Below are 17,553 nucleotides of genomic sequence, written 5' to 3'. Positions count from 1 at the left end.
GCGCATGGTGGAGCACCCATGGGGACACATCTCGAAGAACCATCGTTACTACAGGTGAGTAACTTCTCTTTCTTCTTCAAGTGGTCCCCGTGGGTGCTCCACAATAGGTGACTACCCAGCAGTAACCCAAGTAAGGAGGTGGGTAATCGGTTTATGTGCAGCTTGCTCCCGAGAGGACTGCTGTCGACAGACGGGTATCCTCTTAGAATACCCGAGGCAGGGCATAATGCTTGGAGAAGGTGTCATAGGATGACCAGGTCGCCGCTCTACAGCTGTCTGTTAACGTGATGCCCTTGAAGAAGGCTGTTGACGCCGCCACCGCCCTGGTGGAGTGAGCCCTGGGCGGGGCAAGCAAAGGAGTCTTCCGAAGTTCGAAGCACAATTTTATACAGGACACAATGTGCTTTGAGATTCTCCGAGAAGAGAGACCTTCTCCTTTTGACCCGGCAGCAAGAGAGGCTAGAAACCTGTCCGTTTTCTGGAAGGACTTAGTTCTGTCTGTGTAGAAGGCCAACGCCCTCCTCACATCTAGGAGATGCAGGCGTGCCTCCTTGCCGGAGCTGCGAGGCTTCAGGTAAAACGAGGGTAAAACTACTGGCTCGTTAAGATTGGACTCCGAAGAGACTTTTGGAACAAAGGCTGGGCGCAGCCTTAAGGTTACCGCCTCCTTTGAGAATACTGTGCAGTGCGGCGTTGACATCACTGCCGCGAGCTCACTCACCCTGCGGGCTGACGTAGTTGCAAGGAGGAAGGTTGTTTTTATCGTAAGGAGACGTATGGGAACTGTGGCTAATGGTTCCAAAGATGGACCCAATAGCGTGCTGAGCACCAAGTCCAAATTCCACGATAGTGGAAGCGGTTTCCGAGGGGGGGTACAGGTTTACCAGCCCCTTCAAGAACCTGGTAATGATAGGATGGGCGAATACCGTGGGCCCTTCCTCTGTATGCTGAAAGGCTGATATAGCGGCGAGGTGGACCTTTAGTGAGGATAGAGAAAGCCCGCCTCTTTTGACGTCCAATAAGTATTCTAGCATTACAGGTATAGGAACATCAAGGGGAGCTAACTGCTTGGGGGAACACCAGGCTGTGAATCGAGTCCATTTCTGCTTGTAAGTCCTCCCGGTGGAGGTCCTTCGGCTATATTCCAGGACTTGTTGTGCTCCCTCCGTACATGTGCTCTTTAAGGAGCTGAGCCATGGATTAGCCATGCTTGTAGGTGCAGACCCTGAGGGTGCGGGTGCACTATGGACCCTTGAGCCCACGTGAGTAAGTCCAGCGCCACCGGTAGAGGGAGCGGTGGGCGGTCCGACATGCGCAGACACAAGGGAAACCATTGCTGCCGATCCCAAGCGGGACTATGAGTATCATGCGAGCTCTCTCCCTTCTGGCTTTGTGCAAGACCTTGCGGATAAGCGCTGCAGGGGAAACGCGTAAAGTAGGGAGCCCTTCCATGAAAACATGAATGCGTCCCCCAGGGACCCCCGCCCCACCCCTGCCCTGGAGCAGTACTGGGGACACTTTTTTTTTTTTTTGGTACTGGGTTGCAAACAGATCGATCTGGGGAAAACCCCCATGTACGAAAAATGCGCTGTAGCAGATCGGAGCGGATCTGCCATTCGTGCGTGATTGCGAAGCGCCTGCTCAGCTGATCTGCATTCACGTTGTGAGCGCCCGCAAGTACAAGGCTTTCAACGTTATGTTGTTGGCAATGCACCGATTCCGCAATCGGAGTGCTTCCGCACATAGGGCACGGGATTGTGCTCCCCCTTGTCAATTGATGTAGAAACATAGTGGAGGTATTGTTGCTATTGAATCCCGACTACTTTGCCATGTAGGTAATCTCGAAAATGTCTGCAGGCGTTGAACACTGCTCTGAGCTCCAGTATGGATATGTGCAGTGTCTGTTCTGCAGGGGACCATAGCCCTTGCGTTACCTTGTTGCCGATGTGCGCTCCCCATCCCATGTGGGAGGCATCGGTAGTAAGAAAAATAGAAATTTGTGGTTGGTGAAAAGGCACCCCCACTAGCAGATTCTCAGGGTTTTCCCACCACGCCAGGGATCTGCGCACCTCTGTTGTGGGTGACACCACCCTGTGGACAGTGTGGGATGCCGGTTTGTAAACACTTGCCAGCCAATGCTACAGGCTTGACATGTGCGACCTGGCATTCTGTACCACAAACGTCGCTGCCGCCATGTGGCCCAGCAGCTGTAGGCACGTTAAAGACCGGCACCGTGGGGCTGTATGTAATGACTTGCACCAGCAAACTGATTACGCGGAAGCGGGCGTCGGGTAGGTACACCCTTGCTGTGATAGAGTTTATGCGTGCCCCTATGAACTCTATATGTTGTGTGGGTTCGGACTTTGACTTTGCGAGGCTGATGACTAGGCCCAGCGAAGAAATGTGTCCGCTGTGACGTGTATCATGCGTGAGACCTCTGCCTTCGAGGTCCCTTTTAGCAGGCAGTCGCCCAGATATGGGAAAAATAAACACCCCGTCTGTGCAGGTAGGCTGACACCACTGCCAGGGTTTTGGTAAAAACTCTGGGGGCCGAGGAGAGGCCAAACAGAAGAACCCTGTGCTGGAAGCACTCCTGGCCGACTGTGAAGCAGAGGAAGCGTCTGTGTGCCGGGTGGATTGTTATATGAAAGTAAGCATCTCGTAAGTCGAGTGCTGCAACCCAGTCTCCATCGTCCAGTGCCGTGAGTATCAACGCAACTCTGACCATCTGAAACCGTTGCTTGCGCAAGTAACGGTTGAGGACCCGAGATCTAAGATGGGCCTCCAGTGTCCTGTTTTCTTCCCTGGTAGGAAGTAGCGTGAATAAAAACCTTCCCCTGGAATTATTCCGGCACTCTTTCCACCACCCTTATGAACATAAGGTGAGTCACCTTCTGCTTGAGCCTCGCCTCGTGGCAGTGTCCCTGAGGTGAGGCCTGGTGGGAGGCTTCGTCGGTGGAAGCGACTGGGAGGGGATCGCGTAACCCGTGGCTATGATCTCCAGCACCCATATGTCTGTGGTGATCTTTTGCCATTGGGAGTGGAACGGTCTGAGGCGATGATGGAACATGAGATGAGAGTGGCATTGAGTGAGGGCATTGATAGTGCACCCCCTGACATACCCATCAAACTTGTTGCCTTTGGGCCTGACCCGAGGGTGTACAGCTTTGTTGAGAATGTCGCCTAAGAGTTCTGTACTGTTGCCGCTATTGATAGCGCCCTTGGCCGTAGCCCCATTGATATTGAGCACGCTGTGGTTGTAAGTGTAGCGTCGTTGCCGAGGATAAAATTTTTCCCTCCTGTATGGGGGAGTATAAATGCCCGAGGTTCTAAGTGTAGCTCTCGAGTCCTTACTGGAGTGAGGGACCGAGTCGGTTGAGTCTGCAAACAGCTTTTGTGTATCAAAGGGAAGGTCCATGATCTTCGCCTGTAGGTCCCTCGAGATACCCGATGTCTGGGGCCAGGATTCTCTACGCATGACCACTGCTGTAGCCGCTGAACATGCCGCCGTGTCCTCCATGTCCAGGGCAATCTGGACTCCCGCCTGCGATGCTGTGTAGCCCTCTTGAACAATTGCCTTTAACACCGGCTTTTTATCTTCCGGAAGTGAATCCATGAGGGGAGTAAGCCTGGAGTAATTATCAAAATTATGTTTTGCTAGGTGTGCCCATAATTTGCCATTCTCAATAGCACGATAGGAGAGGAATATACCTTCCTGCCAAACAGCTCTAGCTTCTTAGCATCTTTGTCCGATGCTCCGATTTGTACTGAGAAGCCTTTGACCTCTGCTGGGACGACCCGACCACCAAAGAATTTGGTTGTGGGTGACTGAAGAGGAACTCCATGCCCTTTGCCAGGACGAAGTATTTCTTATCCGCTCTCTTGTTCGTAGGCGGAACAGAAGCCGGAGTCCGCCATATAGTAGTGGCTGACTCCAGAACGGCTCCGTCCAGCAGAATAGCCATTTTGGATGAAGCCGGGGGTCTCAAATTTTTCAGGAGTTTGTGATGTTTCTCCTGCACCTCTGCCGTTTGAATGTCTTGTGTGAAAGCCACCCTTTTAAACAGCTCCTGAAACTGTTTAAGGTCATCCGGAGGAGAGACATACCGGGGGCCCTGGCCTCATCTGGGGAGGATGAGGAGGAACCACTAAGGTAAACTCCATCGAACCCTTGGGTTCCTGTGGTCGATGATACACTTGCTCGCTGGAGGATTGTGAAGGAAAGTCTCGGGGTTCTAAAATTAACTCCCCTTGAGACAACTGTGTTTCCGTCCCCGATTGGGAGTGCCCACGGGGGTACTGAGCGGCCGGGGGGGGGACCTGCCCCTGGGTGTAGGCCTGTGGTTTGTCTGTGTCCAGCATGATAAGGACGACCATGGCAGCATGGGTGAAGGTGGCCCAAGCCATGGTGACATTGGTTGGAGGAACGGAGAAGGAGATTTTCCCCCCCTGGATGGGCCGGTGGAGACACAGGCCTTCGATGCGGCGTGTGTATCATAGGGGGAGGGCTTAGTGCTAACAGCAGCGCAGCCCTGTCCAGAGATAGACTGCGGTGCTGGGTTTTTGATGTTGCCTTGCCCCTCCGCTACGGGGCCGGCACCGCCCCCTCCCGTGCCGGGGATCTCGGCACCGTCAGCTGCGGTGCCGCGCGGGTATCCTCCTCCGGTGCCTGCGGGCTCTGTGCCTGGCGCCCCTGCACCGCTGGTGCCGCGGGGGTCTGTGCCGATGCCACCGGTTCCAGTGCTTGCCTGGCTGACGCTCTAGGTGCCATGCGTGCCGGCTGTTGTATAACCGGAGGCTCAGCCTCTGCCATGTGCGCTGCCGCTTGCCTGAGTATGCGGCTGGTGGCTGTGCGCGCTGCTCGTCCTGCTCGCTGCAAATGCACGGCAAGGATCGAGCCAGGGAGAGTTTCCTCTGTTTCTGCACTGAGGGGGTCAGAGAAAAACCACCCTTCTCTTATGCAACCCAGAGGGCCCTTCTGGGTGAGGCTTCTCCGGCAAGTCCGGCTGGAGAGCCTTATCGACAAGAGCATTTTATGCCTCATCGCTCTGTCCTTCCTGGCCCTGACTGTGAGCTTAGCACAGTGAGAACGCGTCTGGGTAGCCATAATTCCCCCAGGCATCGGATGCCTTCGCTATGCCCCATGGAGGCCGGCATAGCTTCATGGCATGACTCCCGCTCTGTAAAACCTGAAGAGGCCATTGCGGTGAGTCCTTTATTGTTAATAGGGTACTTAGCACTTAATCCGTGCCTTTCCACCCCAAATAGTGATCACCGGCCTGCGGCAGTGGGCGACCTAAATGGCCTTCACGTCCGCTTTTCTCTTCTCCGCTCCTCTCTTTTTCCTTTTTTTTTGCTGATATTCTCTTTGTCTTTGCTTTCTCTCTCTTTTTTTTTAATAACCGAAAACAACAAATTACACGTGGAAAAAAAACCACTAAGTAATCTGACTCTGGCCTTAGCCTGAGTGGATTCCGTCTGCAGCCGATGGCGGTTGAGAAGGAACTGGCGGGGACCAGATTGTGCACGCTGCTGGGGGTGTGCAGGGGGGCGGCGCGCGCCAGCGCATGCGCAATCCAGGAGAAACTGCTGGAAGATTTCCGATCTGCAGCGCCGGGCGAGCCCGACACCTATTGTGGAGCACCCACGGGGACCACTCGAAGAACATTAACGTCTTTTTGGTCAATAATGATATTAATGCACATGTAATAGGCACCATGCTAGGAATTAACTTTATGACACAATCAATAAAAGATTCCATGTCCAATTTTATTTTGGTGCCCCAATGTCTGCCTATAATACATCATTAAAGATTCTCACCAGTCTACCTCTCAAGTATTTACAGGTCCCAAATTACTGTCGTATCTAAGCGACTCACAAGCTTCACTGTATATATCCACACAGCCTATTGTGAAGTGGGAAATACTATTATACTTACTTTAGACGATGGGCAATTAAGACATAGAAAAGCTAAGGCCTTGTTTATACACATTCACAGGTTTTAATTTAACTGGATTCAATAAAATGGCTTAGTTAACCTAGCGTAGATGCTCTTATGTCCATTTAACTTGTTTTCAATGAAATTAAGCTAAGACAAAAGGACACCACTATAGCACAGATAAGAGCGTCTAACACAGGAGTTTGCACTAGTTGAGCTACTTAATCAGTTTCATTCACATCTTGGGTTAAAATACGGCAACCTTCCAAGGAGACAAGGCCCGTACTGAAGACTTGTCTTCACTTCTGTGAAGATAGACCTGGTCAGGGTCAATCTTCTGGAGTTCAACTTGAAATCGATTTCTCTGTGGTTGGCAGTCGACCCCTGTAATCCTTGCTATCACAAGGAGTAAGGGAGGTCAACAGGACAAACGCTCCTGTCAATCTTCCTTAGTGAAGACAGTCAACTAAGTTGATTTCCAATATGTCACTTCGAGCTACGCAATTGCTGTTGGTAGAATTGTGTATCTGAAATGGACTTTCAGGTCTAATGCAGTGTAATCTGACCCAAGTATGTGTGAAAGACCTGAATCCAGGTTTCTTTCAGGTCACAAGTTTAAGGCTGAAATCCTTCTACTGTTCCCAACATGTGACACTTCAGAAAATTACTGGAAACACAGTAAAACATACTTTTAAAAATCATTTTATATATACTTATTACTAGAACGAGCATTTGCCTGGAGGAATGTGGTACAAAGCAGAAATTAGAGTATAAAGTTATTCTCAGAAAACAAAAAATAATACAAAGAATAGGTATAAGGCTATAAAAGGATCTAAAGGCAAAGCATGACACAAACAGGAATCTGGAGAATAATAAGTTAATAATAATGAATAAGAAATAAAGGGAGAAGTCTAAGTCCAAACAGCTCCAAAAATCAATTTCTACTTAAATGAGAAATTAATTTTGTCTCAAAATATTAATTTCCAGATTCTCATTTCTAGAATGTGGATATGAACAGTGTAAGAGGGAGAAGAGGGAGAAAAAGAAAAAGCAAGCATGGAAAATTTCAAAGATGTGAATTCACATACTGTACATCCTACAAAACTAACACTGCTTTTAGTGAACATGTTTCATGGCTTATACTAAATCAAGCCATCCTACAGTTGTTTATTTCTTTCCCTTTTTTTTACATAGGATGTTCTAACCTGCTTTTGTTAGTCAATCTACTAGGAATCATTTCTTAATATTTATTTAAAAATTAACACAAAGCGTCACAAAAATGAAATTATATACCACACTATCAGTACTATAAAGGGAACTGATAGCAACTACTGAAGTTAGGATGCTTAATATTTTCCATCCAAGAATTTTTTTAAAAATATATATTAATTTAAATGGCAATGCTTTTTTTCCCCTAAGAAAACAATGTTTTAGCAGCCCCTTATGTAATTTGATATACCCAAGGATGGCATGTGAAACTTGTAAGTAAATATGAAATAAAGTACTAACCCATCCCAACAGAGGCAGCACATTTAGTCTTGTCTTTGATTTCTGTGCGGATAGCACTTGCAAATTCCTCAGGAGTCATTCTGGTCTCTCCAAGGATTTCAGTGATATCTACTAGTGCTTCATCACAACTGACTGCTTCGATGTTATGGGTATAGCTAACAACACAAAGTAAAGGAGATGAAACAGCAGCAACAGCTCACCATCTGTTAAAACAAATACGTGGCAAGTAAAGTCTTCCTTTTGTGGTGGCATTTCCCTATATTTCAAAACATTAATATAGCAAAGTATAGTAATACAACTGTCCAGGACTAATTTTAGCATTCATCATATTTTTAAGAGAATAGTTGGAAAAGGAAAACTAAATATTTTATTCTTCACCTAAAAATAAATGTCCCCCCCCTCACATTTAAATGAAATATAGTAAAATTTCTTGTCAATTCATTACAAAAATCAGTTCTTCAAAATGTGTGTCTGAAGAAATATTGGTGTCTTAAAAGAGCAGCAGCACTTGCTAGCTGAAAGCCACTGTCATCTTCTGCTGAAGTCAGTGGGCGTTTTGACACTGACTTTTTACAGGAGTCACTTGTTGATCATTTTGCAGGATTGGATCTCAAGATTCAGAGCAGAATAGGGGGTAATCTCGCCCTAAGATGACTATCCTCCACTATCCAGTCAAGATAGAAAGTTACGACAAAAGGAAGATCTGAAATGGAAACTGTTTGGAAGTGGGGAGGGAAATGGAGAAAACAGACCCATGAAGACGAAAATCTTAGATCACAAAATGGCATTTGGGAATGTAGCACATAAAAACTTATTTGACCACTGCAAAAGATTACACAAATAAGAATACATTTTACCTTGCCAGTGTCTCATACACTGTCTGTGTAACTTCTTTGTATGCATTGAAATCATATGGAACTGCTTGAAGACTTGGACATAGCTGTTTTGCTTGGCCAAAAAACATTCCATTCTTTACACCAACTTGTCTAAAATAAAGTAAAGTAAAATACATAGATCTGCCCTTTACAAAAATCCCTAGATTTCAGACATTTACAAGATGAAGTGTTTGTACAGCACCACCTACCACAATGTGTTTCCACTCTATAACTAGGTTTTGTAGATACCATAACAATACAAACAACAATACAGGTAGAACCTCTCTCGTCTGGCACCCTTCAGACCTGACTGGTACCACACAAGAGAATTTGCTGGACCCCACATGGTCAATATTGTTTAGCACATTATCAACACTTTCACTGCTTACTGAGCTCTGAGAAGACATTTAGGATAAATTACAACTCAGTAACAGTACACAACGCTGAGAGACAGGACTGGTGGCTGTAAATAATTTATGGGACCACGAGAAACTTGACCACACCCACGATAAGCAGTCACCCAGCTAACTAAAATCATGCCAGATTATGGATGTTGCTAAACAAGAGAGTTCCGCATTAGAGAGGTTCAACCTGTATTTTACATGTTCGAACACCACTACTCCAAAGAGCAGATATACAGTTTTTAATACCTGCGTACCTGTTCTAATCAATGCAAAAACGACTTGAACTGTAGTAATTAACTTGAGTAATTGTATTGTTTTGTGACGTGTTTCAAACCATAAACAAAAGTGAGGCAATTGGGAATATATACCATAATTTACTTTAAAATCATATAATTTTAAAAGACATATTTCAGACTAAGCTTGCCATCTCTTTCTTCAAGTTACGACAGAATATCTACTAAACACAACAGTATAATTCTGCTAGGGTATGGAGGAGGAAAAAGGATGTGTGGTTTATTTTACTGTAATGGCACAATTTTTTGAAGTTATGTATTGAGATATAAACATAATATGTGCAAAACCAAACCTGTCCTAAAATGCTCTAGCCGTGATTCTATTGCAAAAATGAATGCTGGGATGCTACTTGCAGAAGAACCCAATACATTATACATCTATGAGAGATTAAAGACAAGTTATTGTAGGCATTGGACGTTCCCTTCTTGACCAGACTACATGGGGAAATCAGCACACAATTTGTGCAAAAAGTACACTAAACCCCCGATATATGCAATTTCAAATTGCACTTAACGTGTGTTAACATGAGATAAGTGCAAGTCGAAATCCTGGGGTTCTCAGGAGTTGGGGTCTGGCAGGAGCTCTGCCATGGCTGTCTGCCTGCCTGGGGAGCAAGGGAGAGAGAGCGGCTCTGCTATGGCTTCTTCCTGGCTTCCCCCAGCCGGGGGAGCTGGTGGACAGACAGCCGCAGGGGCATGGCTTCTCCCTAGCTTCCCCCAGCTGGGAGAAGCTGCACCTGGCTCCCAGAGCAGCAGGGAGCTGGGAACCAGGCAGAGAGCCTGATTCCCGGCTCCCTGCTGCTGATGAGAGTTAAGAAACTAACCAGTGCCGGTGCACTCTGGGAGCCACGAAACTGACCAGCACTAGTGCACTAGTCTGTTTCCTGGTTCCCGTAAGCCCTGGGGAGCCAGGTTGTCACCTGATTTCCAGCTCCTCCTGACTTTCACAAAATTTGAGTTTCACGAGGGTGCACAGGAGCACAACCTTTACATAACACAGGGGTCTACTGTACCATTAAATTTAGTGAAAATATGTGGTCAAGACCTTAATTTATTCCTCATCTGAGCTAGATCTCCAACAGTACAACATTTCTAATCCCACTAAAATAACACATTGTTTTCATTTCAGAGAGAATGGCACCTCTTAAAATCAACAATATCACTTTGCATAGAGACTTGGATTTTCTTTAGTGGCTTTGGCCCAACTGAAATATGCTTAACTAGTGAGAACTGACTAAAACACAGCTTAAAACATACTATTAAAGTAAAGGGAGAGGAAACACATCTTCCCTTCTTGTACTAAACTTAAAGTCTTTATTTCAGAAAATTACAGTGTTTACATCTTTAGATCAATTTAAACAAATAAAACAGATATTGCACCTTTCATCTGTGAGTATTATATGACAGAATTTTACAACTATTATGATAAATAATTCCTACCTACCTGGCTTCATAACTACAAGATGCAATTTCGGCCATTGACAAACCAGAGATATCCAGTTCAGCTCCATTCATCTGCACAGAATCTGGATTCTCCCAGACTGGTGAATCCAGTTTATCAGGAACTCTACATTCTGTTTGGAAAATATTTTATATTTGGTTTTCACATTATTGTTTTAATTGTTAAAAAGACATATTTCACTGAGAAATAAATAATGGATTACAAATGAATTATTTTTCAGCAGTTTTTGCGATCAGATATGTAACGATGAGAAAATTATTCACAATATATTGGTTCATATCCTCCAATAACTGATTCAGTCAACAAAGAATTTACCCATCTATGGCTATGTCTAAACTACAGGCTTCTGCTGACAAAACTTCTGCCAACAGAAGTTTTGTTGACTAAGTGTATGTCCAGACTGCAGCTCTCTCATGAGAGATCTGCTGGTAGGGAGTGTTCCATCAACATCCCTGTACACCATGTTCCATGAGGAAGAAGGGATGTCTTGACAGAGGGGGCTTTTCTGACATTTGGCCCCATGTGGATGGGCCAAATGTAGGAAAAGCCTCTCCCGATAGAACTGTCAGCAAAAGATAAGCAAATGCATTGTGCAATTGGCCTACCTTTTTCCAACCGTTCTCAGCAATCTAGACACAGCCTATGAGATCTTAAAATATCATGCTACTGCAGAATAACTGTACTTTCTTTTTTCACAATATCCAAGAGCAGTTTACAGATAGCTAGGGGCTACTAAATTACAATGTAATACTGTGAGTTGACAGACATATCAATAACCTTAATATGGTTGTAAAAATATTTAATTGCCAAAGTCTTGAGGTTTCTTTAAGCTACGACAATAAACGAAATTCATGACACTCGAAGCTTATCAACCATTCACCTAAACAAAATTATGCCATATTTATATGCTTTAAAAAAGCCAACTTATAGAATACAGAATTTATATAGGAATATAGAATTTCAACTTAAAATGAAATTCTACAGCTCAGACCCTGGTAACCTAGTACTGACATCTCTTTATAGTAATTGCTTAATATAAACATGAAGTAACTCAAAACATATACCTCAAATCAGAATTTCAAAAATCAAATGAAACAGCAAAAATGTTTTCAGATCAAGAATTAAGCAAAAAATGTAAGCCTTCTTGGCTATTTATCTACCCTTTGCAGCTTTCAGTTTCATTGTTAAATTTATAGTCATAAACCTTCTGCTACTGGCCTCTCATGACTCTTTTACTGGGATTCAAAAGCACCTGAATTAGTACAATTATTCCAAAGTTATGCAGTACCAAAATTTAAACACACTAAGGCTGTGGCCACACTTGGCCAAAATCCAAAATGGCCATGCTAATGGCCAAATCAAAGAATACTAATGAGGCACTGAATTGAATATTCAGTGCCTCATTAGCATGAGCATGCTGCCAGCCGTGGTGCTTTGAAAGTCCCACTTTCAAACGTGCGTGGCTACATGAGGATCCTTTTCAAAAGGACCCTGCATATTTTGAAAGGCCCTTATTCCCCTCAGAGAAGGAATAAGGGATTTCGAAACATGCAGGGTCCTCTTGAAAAGGACGTTAGTGTAGCCGCGCACATTCGAAAGCGGCACTTTTGAAGCACTGCGGCTGGGAGCATGCTAATGAGGCGATGAATATTCAGTTCAGTGCCTCACTAGTATTCTTCGATTTGACTATTAGCATGGCCATTTCGAAGTTTTGGCCAAATGTGGCCACAGCCTAAGTAACTACATCAATGTCAGACTATAAGAGAAGAGGACGAGACAGGTCTTTAGCTAATTCTATATATCCCACTTTGAGCTAAGCTAAAAAGACTTAATCTGTTAAGCCAGCTGAGTACTATATACAAATGCAAAAATGTATGGCAGAGAGAGCAAACTGAGATGAAATAAAGCATTCCCTATTCTGTTCATATTCTTAATTCTCTGAATCAACATGGTATCTAAGTATCTCTAGATACACTGACTCTCTAACTATGCATCAGCCATAAGTGGGTACCTGCAAAACAAAACAAAACAAACAAAAAAAAAAAACACATCCAAACCAAAAGCCCTTACTCAAGAACAGCATTCTAAATGGTGAAATATCACAAAGACAAAAACCTACTGCTTGCTTTAAATTTGGTTTTCGATAATGTAGTGTATTTAATGCAAAACACCTTTGTAATAAAATATATCTAAGTTATAGCTCTGAAGTGTGATATGGCTCAGTAATAATGCAGTGCAACAACAGCTTACGGAGCAAATATTTTTAGTTGGAAAAGACGTATGCTGCTATGACCACCTAAAGGTGGTTACCATACCAAAGAAAGTGTGGAAATGGGGGGCAGAACCTGACTTGTGCACATCTGCCTTTGTACACAGAACTTCTGCTAATTTGTTTTATTTCTTAAAAATGTGTTTAAATGATCGATAAGATCATTAAGTTATCTAAGATGTCTGAAGTTGCAAATTTATGAAGACAAAATTATGCCCCAAAGGAAAATAAGAACACAAGAACAATGCATTTAATCTGTGATCCTGTTGTCATCTTGACTATCTTCACTGGTCTCGCAGACCCTTTCCACTGCATAGCAGAGCAGATCCCCCCCATGAGCTCATGGAGTCACTTCACATGAAATTCCGGGCAATGCAGAACACATAGTCCTCGCTGGAAGGCAAGGCATCAAAAGCTTGGAATCTAGACAAGTGCATGGTGAATGCAGAGCAACAAATGGAGAAATCAGAGGCCAGGACCCCTAGTGTGTGAAAAAGAAATTGCTGAGAATAAATTTGTGACTAATATGATAATTAAAACTGCTGCTCTTGAGAATGAAAACTGGGGATACCGTTGCATAGGAAGAGACAGTCTAAAAAGATCCACATCTTGCGCATCCTGGCTAGGAAAAGACATCCCCAACCTCTGAACTGTATATGTAAATTAATCCCTTAGTTTTTGAGACATGACTGTTAAAGATACCATACAGACTGCAATTTCTACCATTCAAGATGATGCTACACAAAGCTACTCCAAATTGGACACATGGAGTGAGAAAGACAAGCATTTTAAATTTAAAAGTTGATAGTTTTGGATGAATATTAAAAAAAAATCACAAAAGATCAAAGATTCTAATGCGAGTTGATATTTGTCCAACAAGACAAATCAAAATAGAGAAACCAATATCACTGAAGAAGCAATTTGCCAAAGAAGTAGTTGATACTGAAGTATCGTATGCATGGTCAAAACTCAGTGAGTCACACAGATTTACATTTTGGTTCCCCCTTACTCCCATTTGGAACATCATACCTAATAAGCAAGTTCCAGAGAAAGCACGATCAGAGAACAATATGGACAGCCTGAGGCATCATACAAATGAACTTTGTTCTATAATGGAGAATTGATGTAAAAAATGAATTTAAATAAAAAGACTACCTGGGCCCAATTTTCTTCTCATTTGCACAAGTATGTTCTCAACAGGTTGCACATGTTTAACACAGTGTAACTTGGACTTGGGGGGGTTTAATAATTTTAGAAAATAGATTTGTTTCACATAATCCCTTGTGCTGACTGGACCATGTTTACATGCAGTGAACTGCATAATTTGCTGCTGCTGTGAAGTGCTTCATGTATACTATGTAGGACATAGCAAAGTCAAAGACGACTCTGCTTTTTGCAGTACAACTTTTCATTTAATGCTACAAACTAATTATCAAGCATGAAACTCATTTTGTTTTGCTCCAGATGATGACAATCTGATACATTTTTATGAAAATCTGCAAGCCTCTCTTGATATTATTGGTAAAAGTTTGATATACTGAGATGTAAAGTAATACAAAAGAGACTCTTAAAATGCAACGAACCCTTAATTAATAAGATACATATTAAGAAAGAGTGCGAGGGAGAAAAAAATCGTTTGATAAACTACAGGTTGTACAGTGAGGCTGTGCATTGAGAAAGAAAAAGAGCTACCTACATGCCTGACAGCAAGAGAGGATGCTGAAGTAAAAGGATTGAATGTCAGGTCTTCCAAGAAAAGCTGCTGAAATAAAAAATATTGAGTTTTTAACATACAGAACCAATGAAATCCTGCATGCTGCACATTATAGATGAGTTACTGCTGCATTTGTATATTACACACAGTATGTTTTTGTTAGCTAATCTTTCTCAATTCTAGCTAGCTAGCTTTCCAAACTGTAGCTTCTAAATTGTAACAAATGGCCTTCCTATCAAAATATCATAGCCCAGAAAACGTTATAGAATGCCTATACCTTGAACTGTACTAACAACTGTTCACTGAAACTACAGTGCAAGGAGGCTAAATTCTTATTAACAATAACTGTCCTTATTATAAACCACTGAGTCTTATGAATGGCAACCTGAATCAATTAGACTAAATTCTGAACATCCTGAAAGTCACTTTGGCTATGTCTACATGACAGCCCTATTTCAACATAAGAAATTTTGAACTAGTTTGAAATATTTCAAAATATCACCACCAAACACAAAACGACTTTCCAAATAGCACTTAGCTACTTTGAAATAGCATTTCCAGGTCCATAACACTATTTTGAAATAGTGCCATTGGAGCCCATTATGGCCTATTTTGATCATGAGGTTTTCCAGAGTTGAAACAACACACCTGCTATTTCAAATTTGTTTCAAAATAGCATGTTCGACATTTAGACACTGCCAAAGTTATTTCAAAATAACTACTGCTATTTTGAGATAACTTGGCTGTGTAGACATAGCCTAAAAGAAAATTGGGGGACAATGGGGTCTACATTTTTTACTGCCTTTCTGTTTTAAACTCTGACTATGCTACTGCAAAATGACAACTATAAATAACTTATTATGATACATATCTGCTTTCTGCTTTTTCTTCCAAGATCTGCTTTATTAACAAAGCCAACTTTTTACTGTTAATACTACAGAAAAAAAACATTGCTATAGACTATCATACTATTGTATTCTACTGTGCACATCAACACATTACTATGGTATAAATTCTAATCCAACTCTATTTGTTGTATCTGCTGCTGATGAAAGTGAAAAATAATCTGATTTCTAGAAATCCAGTTGAAATTAAATGATAGCAGTTAGAAACCTCTTTAGACTTCTCAAGAGAGAAAAATGAATAAAATAACAGGGAGAATAAATATTAACCATGTTATCTAATTTTAGCATGTTACTTTTTTCACCCTAAACACACCTAAGTGTATAAGACACTTAATTTTAAATGCTAATACATTGACGCTTCTTATTTCTACTTCAGAACACAAACAGATTCTAAAGCACTGTGGGAAAGGAGACATTCTTTAATAAACAATAACAGATGCCTGTCTTTTGCAGGAACAATCCTGAAGTGAGAAGGCAGAAATCACGGAATTTTTCAGAGGCTTTCCAGAAACTAAAATATTCTAAAAAGGAATCTATATTAAATCTACAGGTTCACATATATACATATATATATTTTAAAGATATATAACTATATTTAAGCAGTCAATGTCTCACTGGTAACATGCTGCTGTTTCTATAACTTTCCTCTGCTTTCTAGTAATGTCTTTTTTAGCAACCATAACTTTTGATATTTTGTACTGGCTCATTTGTGGTACACTGGTACTCAGTTATACAGTTATACAGATGGTCTATGCATATTTTTCCCCCAAATGGGACAAACATTTACTGAAACATTATACTTTATTCCTATCCCTAACCAAAAAAAGGTTATAGAAAATATACTACCCTAAAATAATCTCCATTTTCAACCAAATTAATTAGCAGAATGTCATGATAGGAAACAATTTACATTTCTGCCAGAGACCATCATTCTATTTAAAAAAAAAAAAGAATTTCAATCTTGTTCTAGGTCAACTCAATGAACAATACCTATCTTTTAATTTTTTTGAATTTTAATAAGGCTATGTCTAGACTAGAGGGTTTTGTCAGCAAAGTAGCTGTTTTGTTGACAAAGCCCACGGAGTGTCCAAATTCCCAAGGTGTTCCGTCAATAGGAAGTCGACAGAACACAGCACTTCTGCCAACGGTTGTACCCCGCTTTTCACAAAGAATAACACCTCTGACAACAGAAAGCTGGTTTGGACATTCTGGGGGGGCCTCCTGTTGACACACAGGGAGTCATGTCTGCTGTGCTTCTGGTTGGCCCTTCTGCCAGCAGAGCGGCTGGACAGTCTGGCCACTCTCTGTCAACAGAGCAGATCAAAAGAGCGATCCCGCTTGGCAGTCTGGCTGCAATCTGTCAACAGAAGTTTTGTTGGAAGATATCTTCCAACAAAAACTTCTGTCAACAAATTGCTCTAATCTAGACATAGCCTAAGAGATTCCTTATCAGCACTACAATTTTAAAATAAGATTAATTTTTGTACCTGCTTTGCCATTCAACGTCTTATTCTGGTAATAATGCCATTCCAACTGTGGGTTTGCACCAGGGCGAAGTGGTACCCTTCCTGCACCTCTGTTGCTTGTAACAGCCACTGGTTTTCCTGTGAATAATAATTGAAATCACTATATAATAAACATTTACAATAATAGCACACTAAGGCAAAGATTCATGTTTACTTTAATTTTGTTCATTTCTTTCAACCACATTATTTCAAGGTTATCTAATTATCTGGCATCAAGGAAGCAGCAGTTAAGAAAGTGACATGTATTACAAACATCATCTTAATTGGTTACAATCTTGTATCAACAGGAGAAAAAAAATGAAAAATCCTTTGAAGCAAACAATTTGGTTAGTTAGGTTAGTTTGTGTTGAATGGCTAATCTAAACAGAAGATGCACACCTTAACTAGACATCGGATATTGTATCATTTTAGTTTCATCATTGCAACCTCTTTGCAGTGACATATTGTATCAGTTTACTTTGCCCCATCCTTCAACTAGGGTTTAAAACTGGAACAACAGTCCACACGAAAATATGCAACAGTTTAAATAAAATGGTGCTAGATCACATCAACAGCCATTCTGGCCTAACCTTTTGTGATTCTAATAATCTCTATACTTTTTCATGCCTGTTGTCTATCTCATCTGAAGATTTTTTGAACATAGTACAAAATCCAGCCA

The 17,553-nt window shown here is 42.3% G+C and overlaps 1 protein-coding gene across 7 annotated transcripts in view; it reads right to left on the bottom strand.

Moving 5' to 3' along the window:
• The window catches only part of REV1 (REV1 DNA directed polymerase), a 113,879-nt gene that overhangs the window by 54,873 nt on the left and 41,453 nt on the right, over positions 1–17,553 (bottom strand). For all 7 annotated transcript variants that reach the window (XM_074991619.1, XM_074991615.1, XM_074991620.1 and 4 more), the window contains 4 exons: positions 16,857–16,973; positions 10,464–10,593; positions 8,305–8,433; positions 7,448–7,602 (listed from right to left, as the gene is read on the bottom strand). In XM_074991619.1, coding sequence (XP_074847720.1) covers positions 7,448–7,602; positions 8,305–8,433; positions 10,464–10,593; positions 16,857–16,973 — 531 coding nt within the window. The remainder of the gene's footprint in view (positions 1–7,447; positions 7,603–8,304; positions 8,434–10,463; positions 10,594–16,856; positions 16,974–17,553) is intronic.

This window comes from Carettochelys insculpta, chromosome 1 (genome assembly GCF_033958435.1).
Source record: "Carettochelys insculpta isolate YL-2023 chromosome 1, ASM3395843v1, whole genome shotgun sequence".
NCBI lineage: Eukaryota > Metazoa > Chordata > Testudines > Carettochelyidae > Carettochelys > Carettochelys insculpta.
Note: the sequence above shows the minus strand (reverse complement) of the source record. Positions and strands in the feature narration are given on the sequence as shown.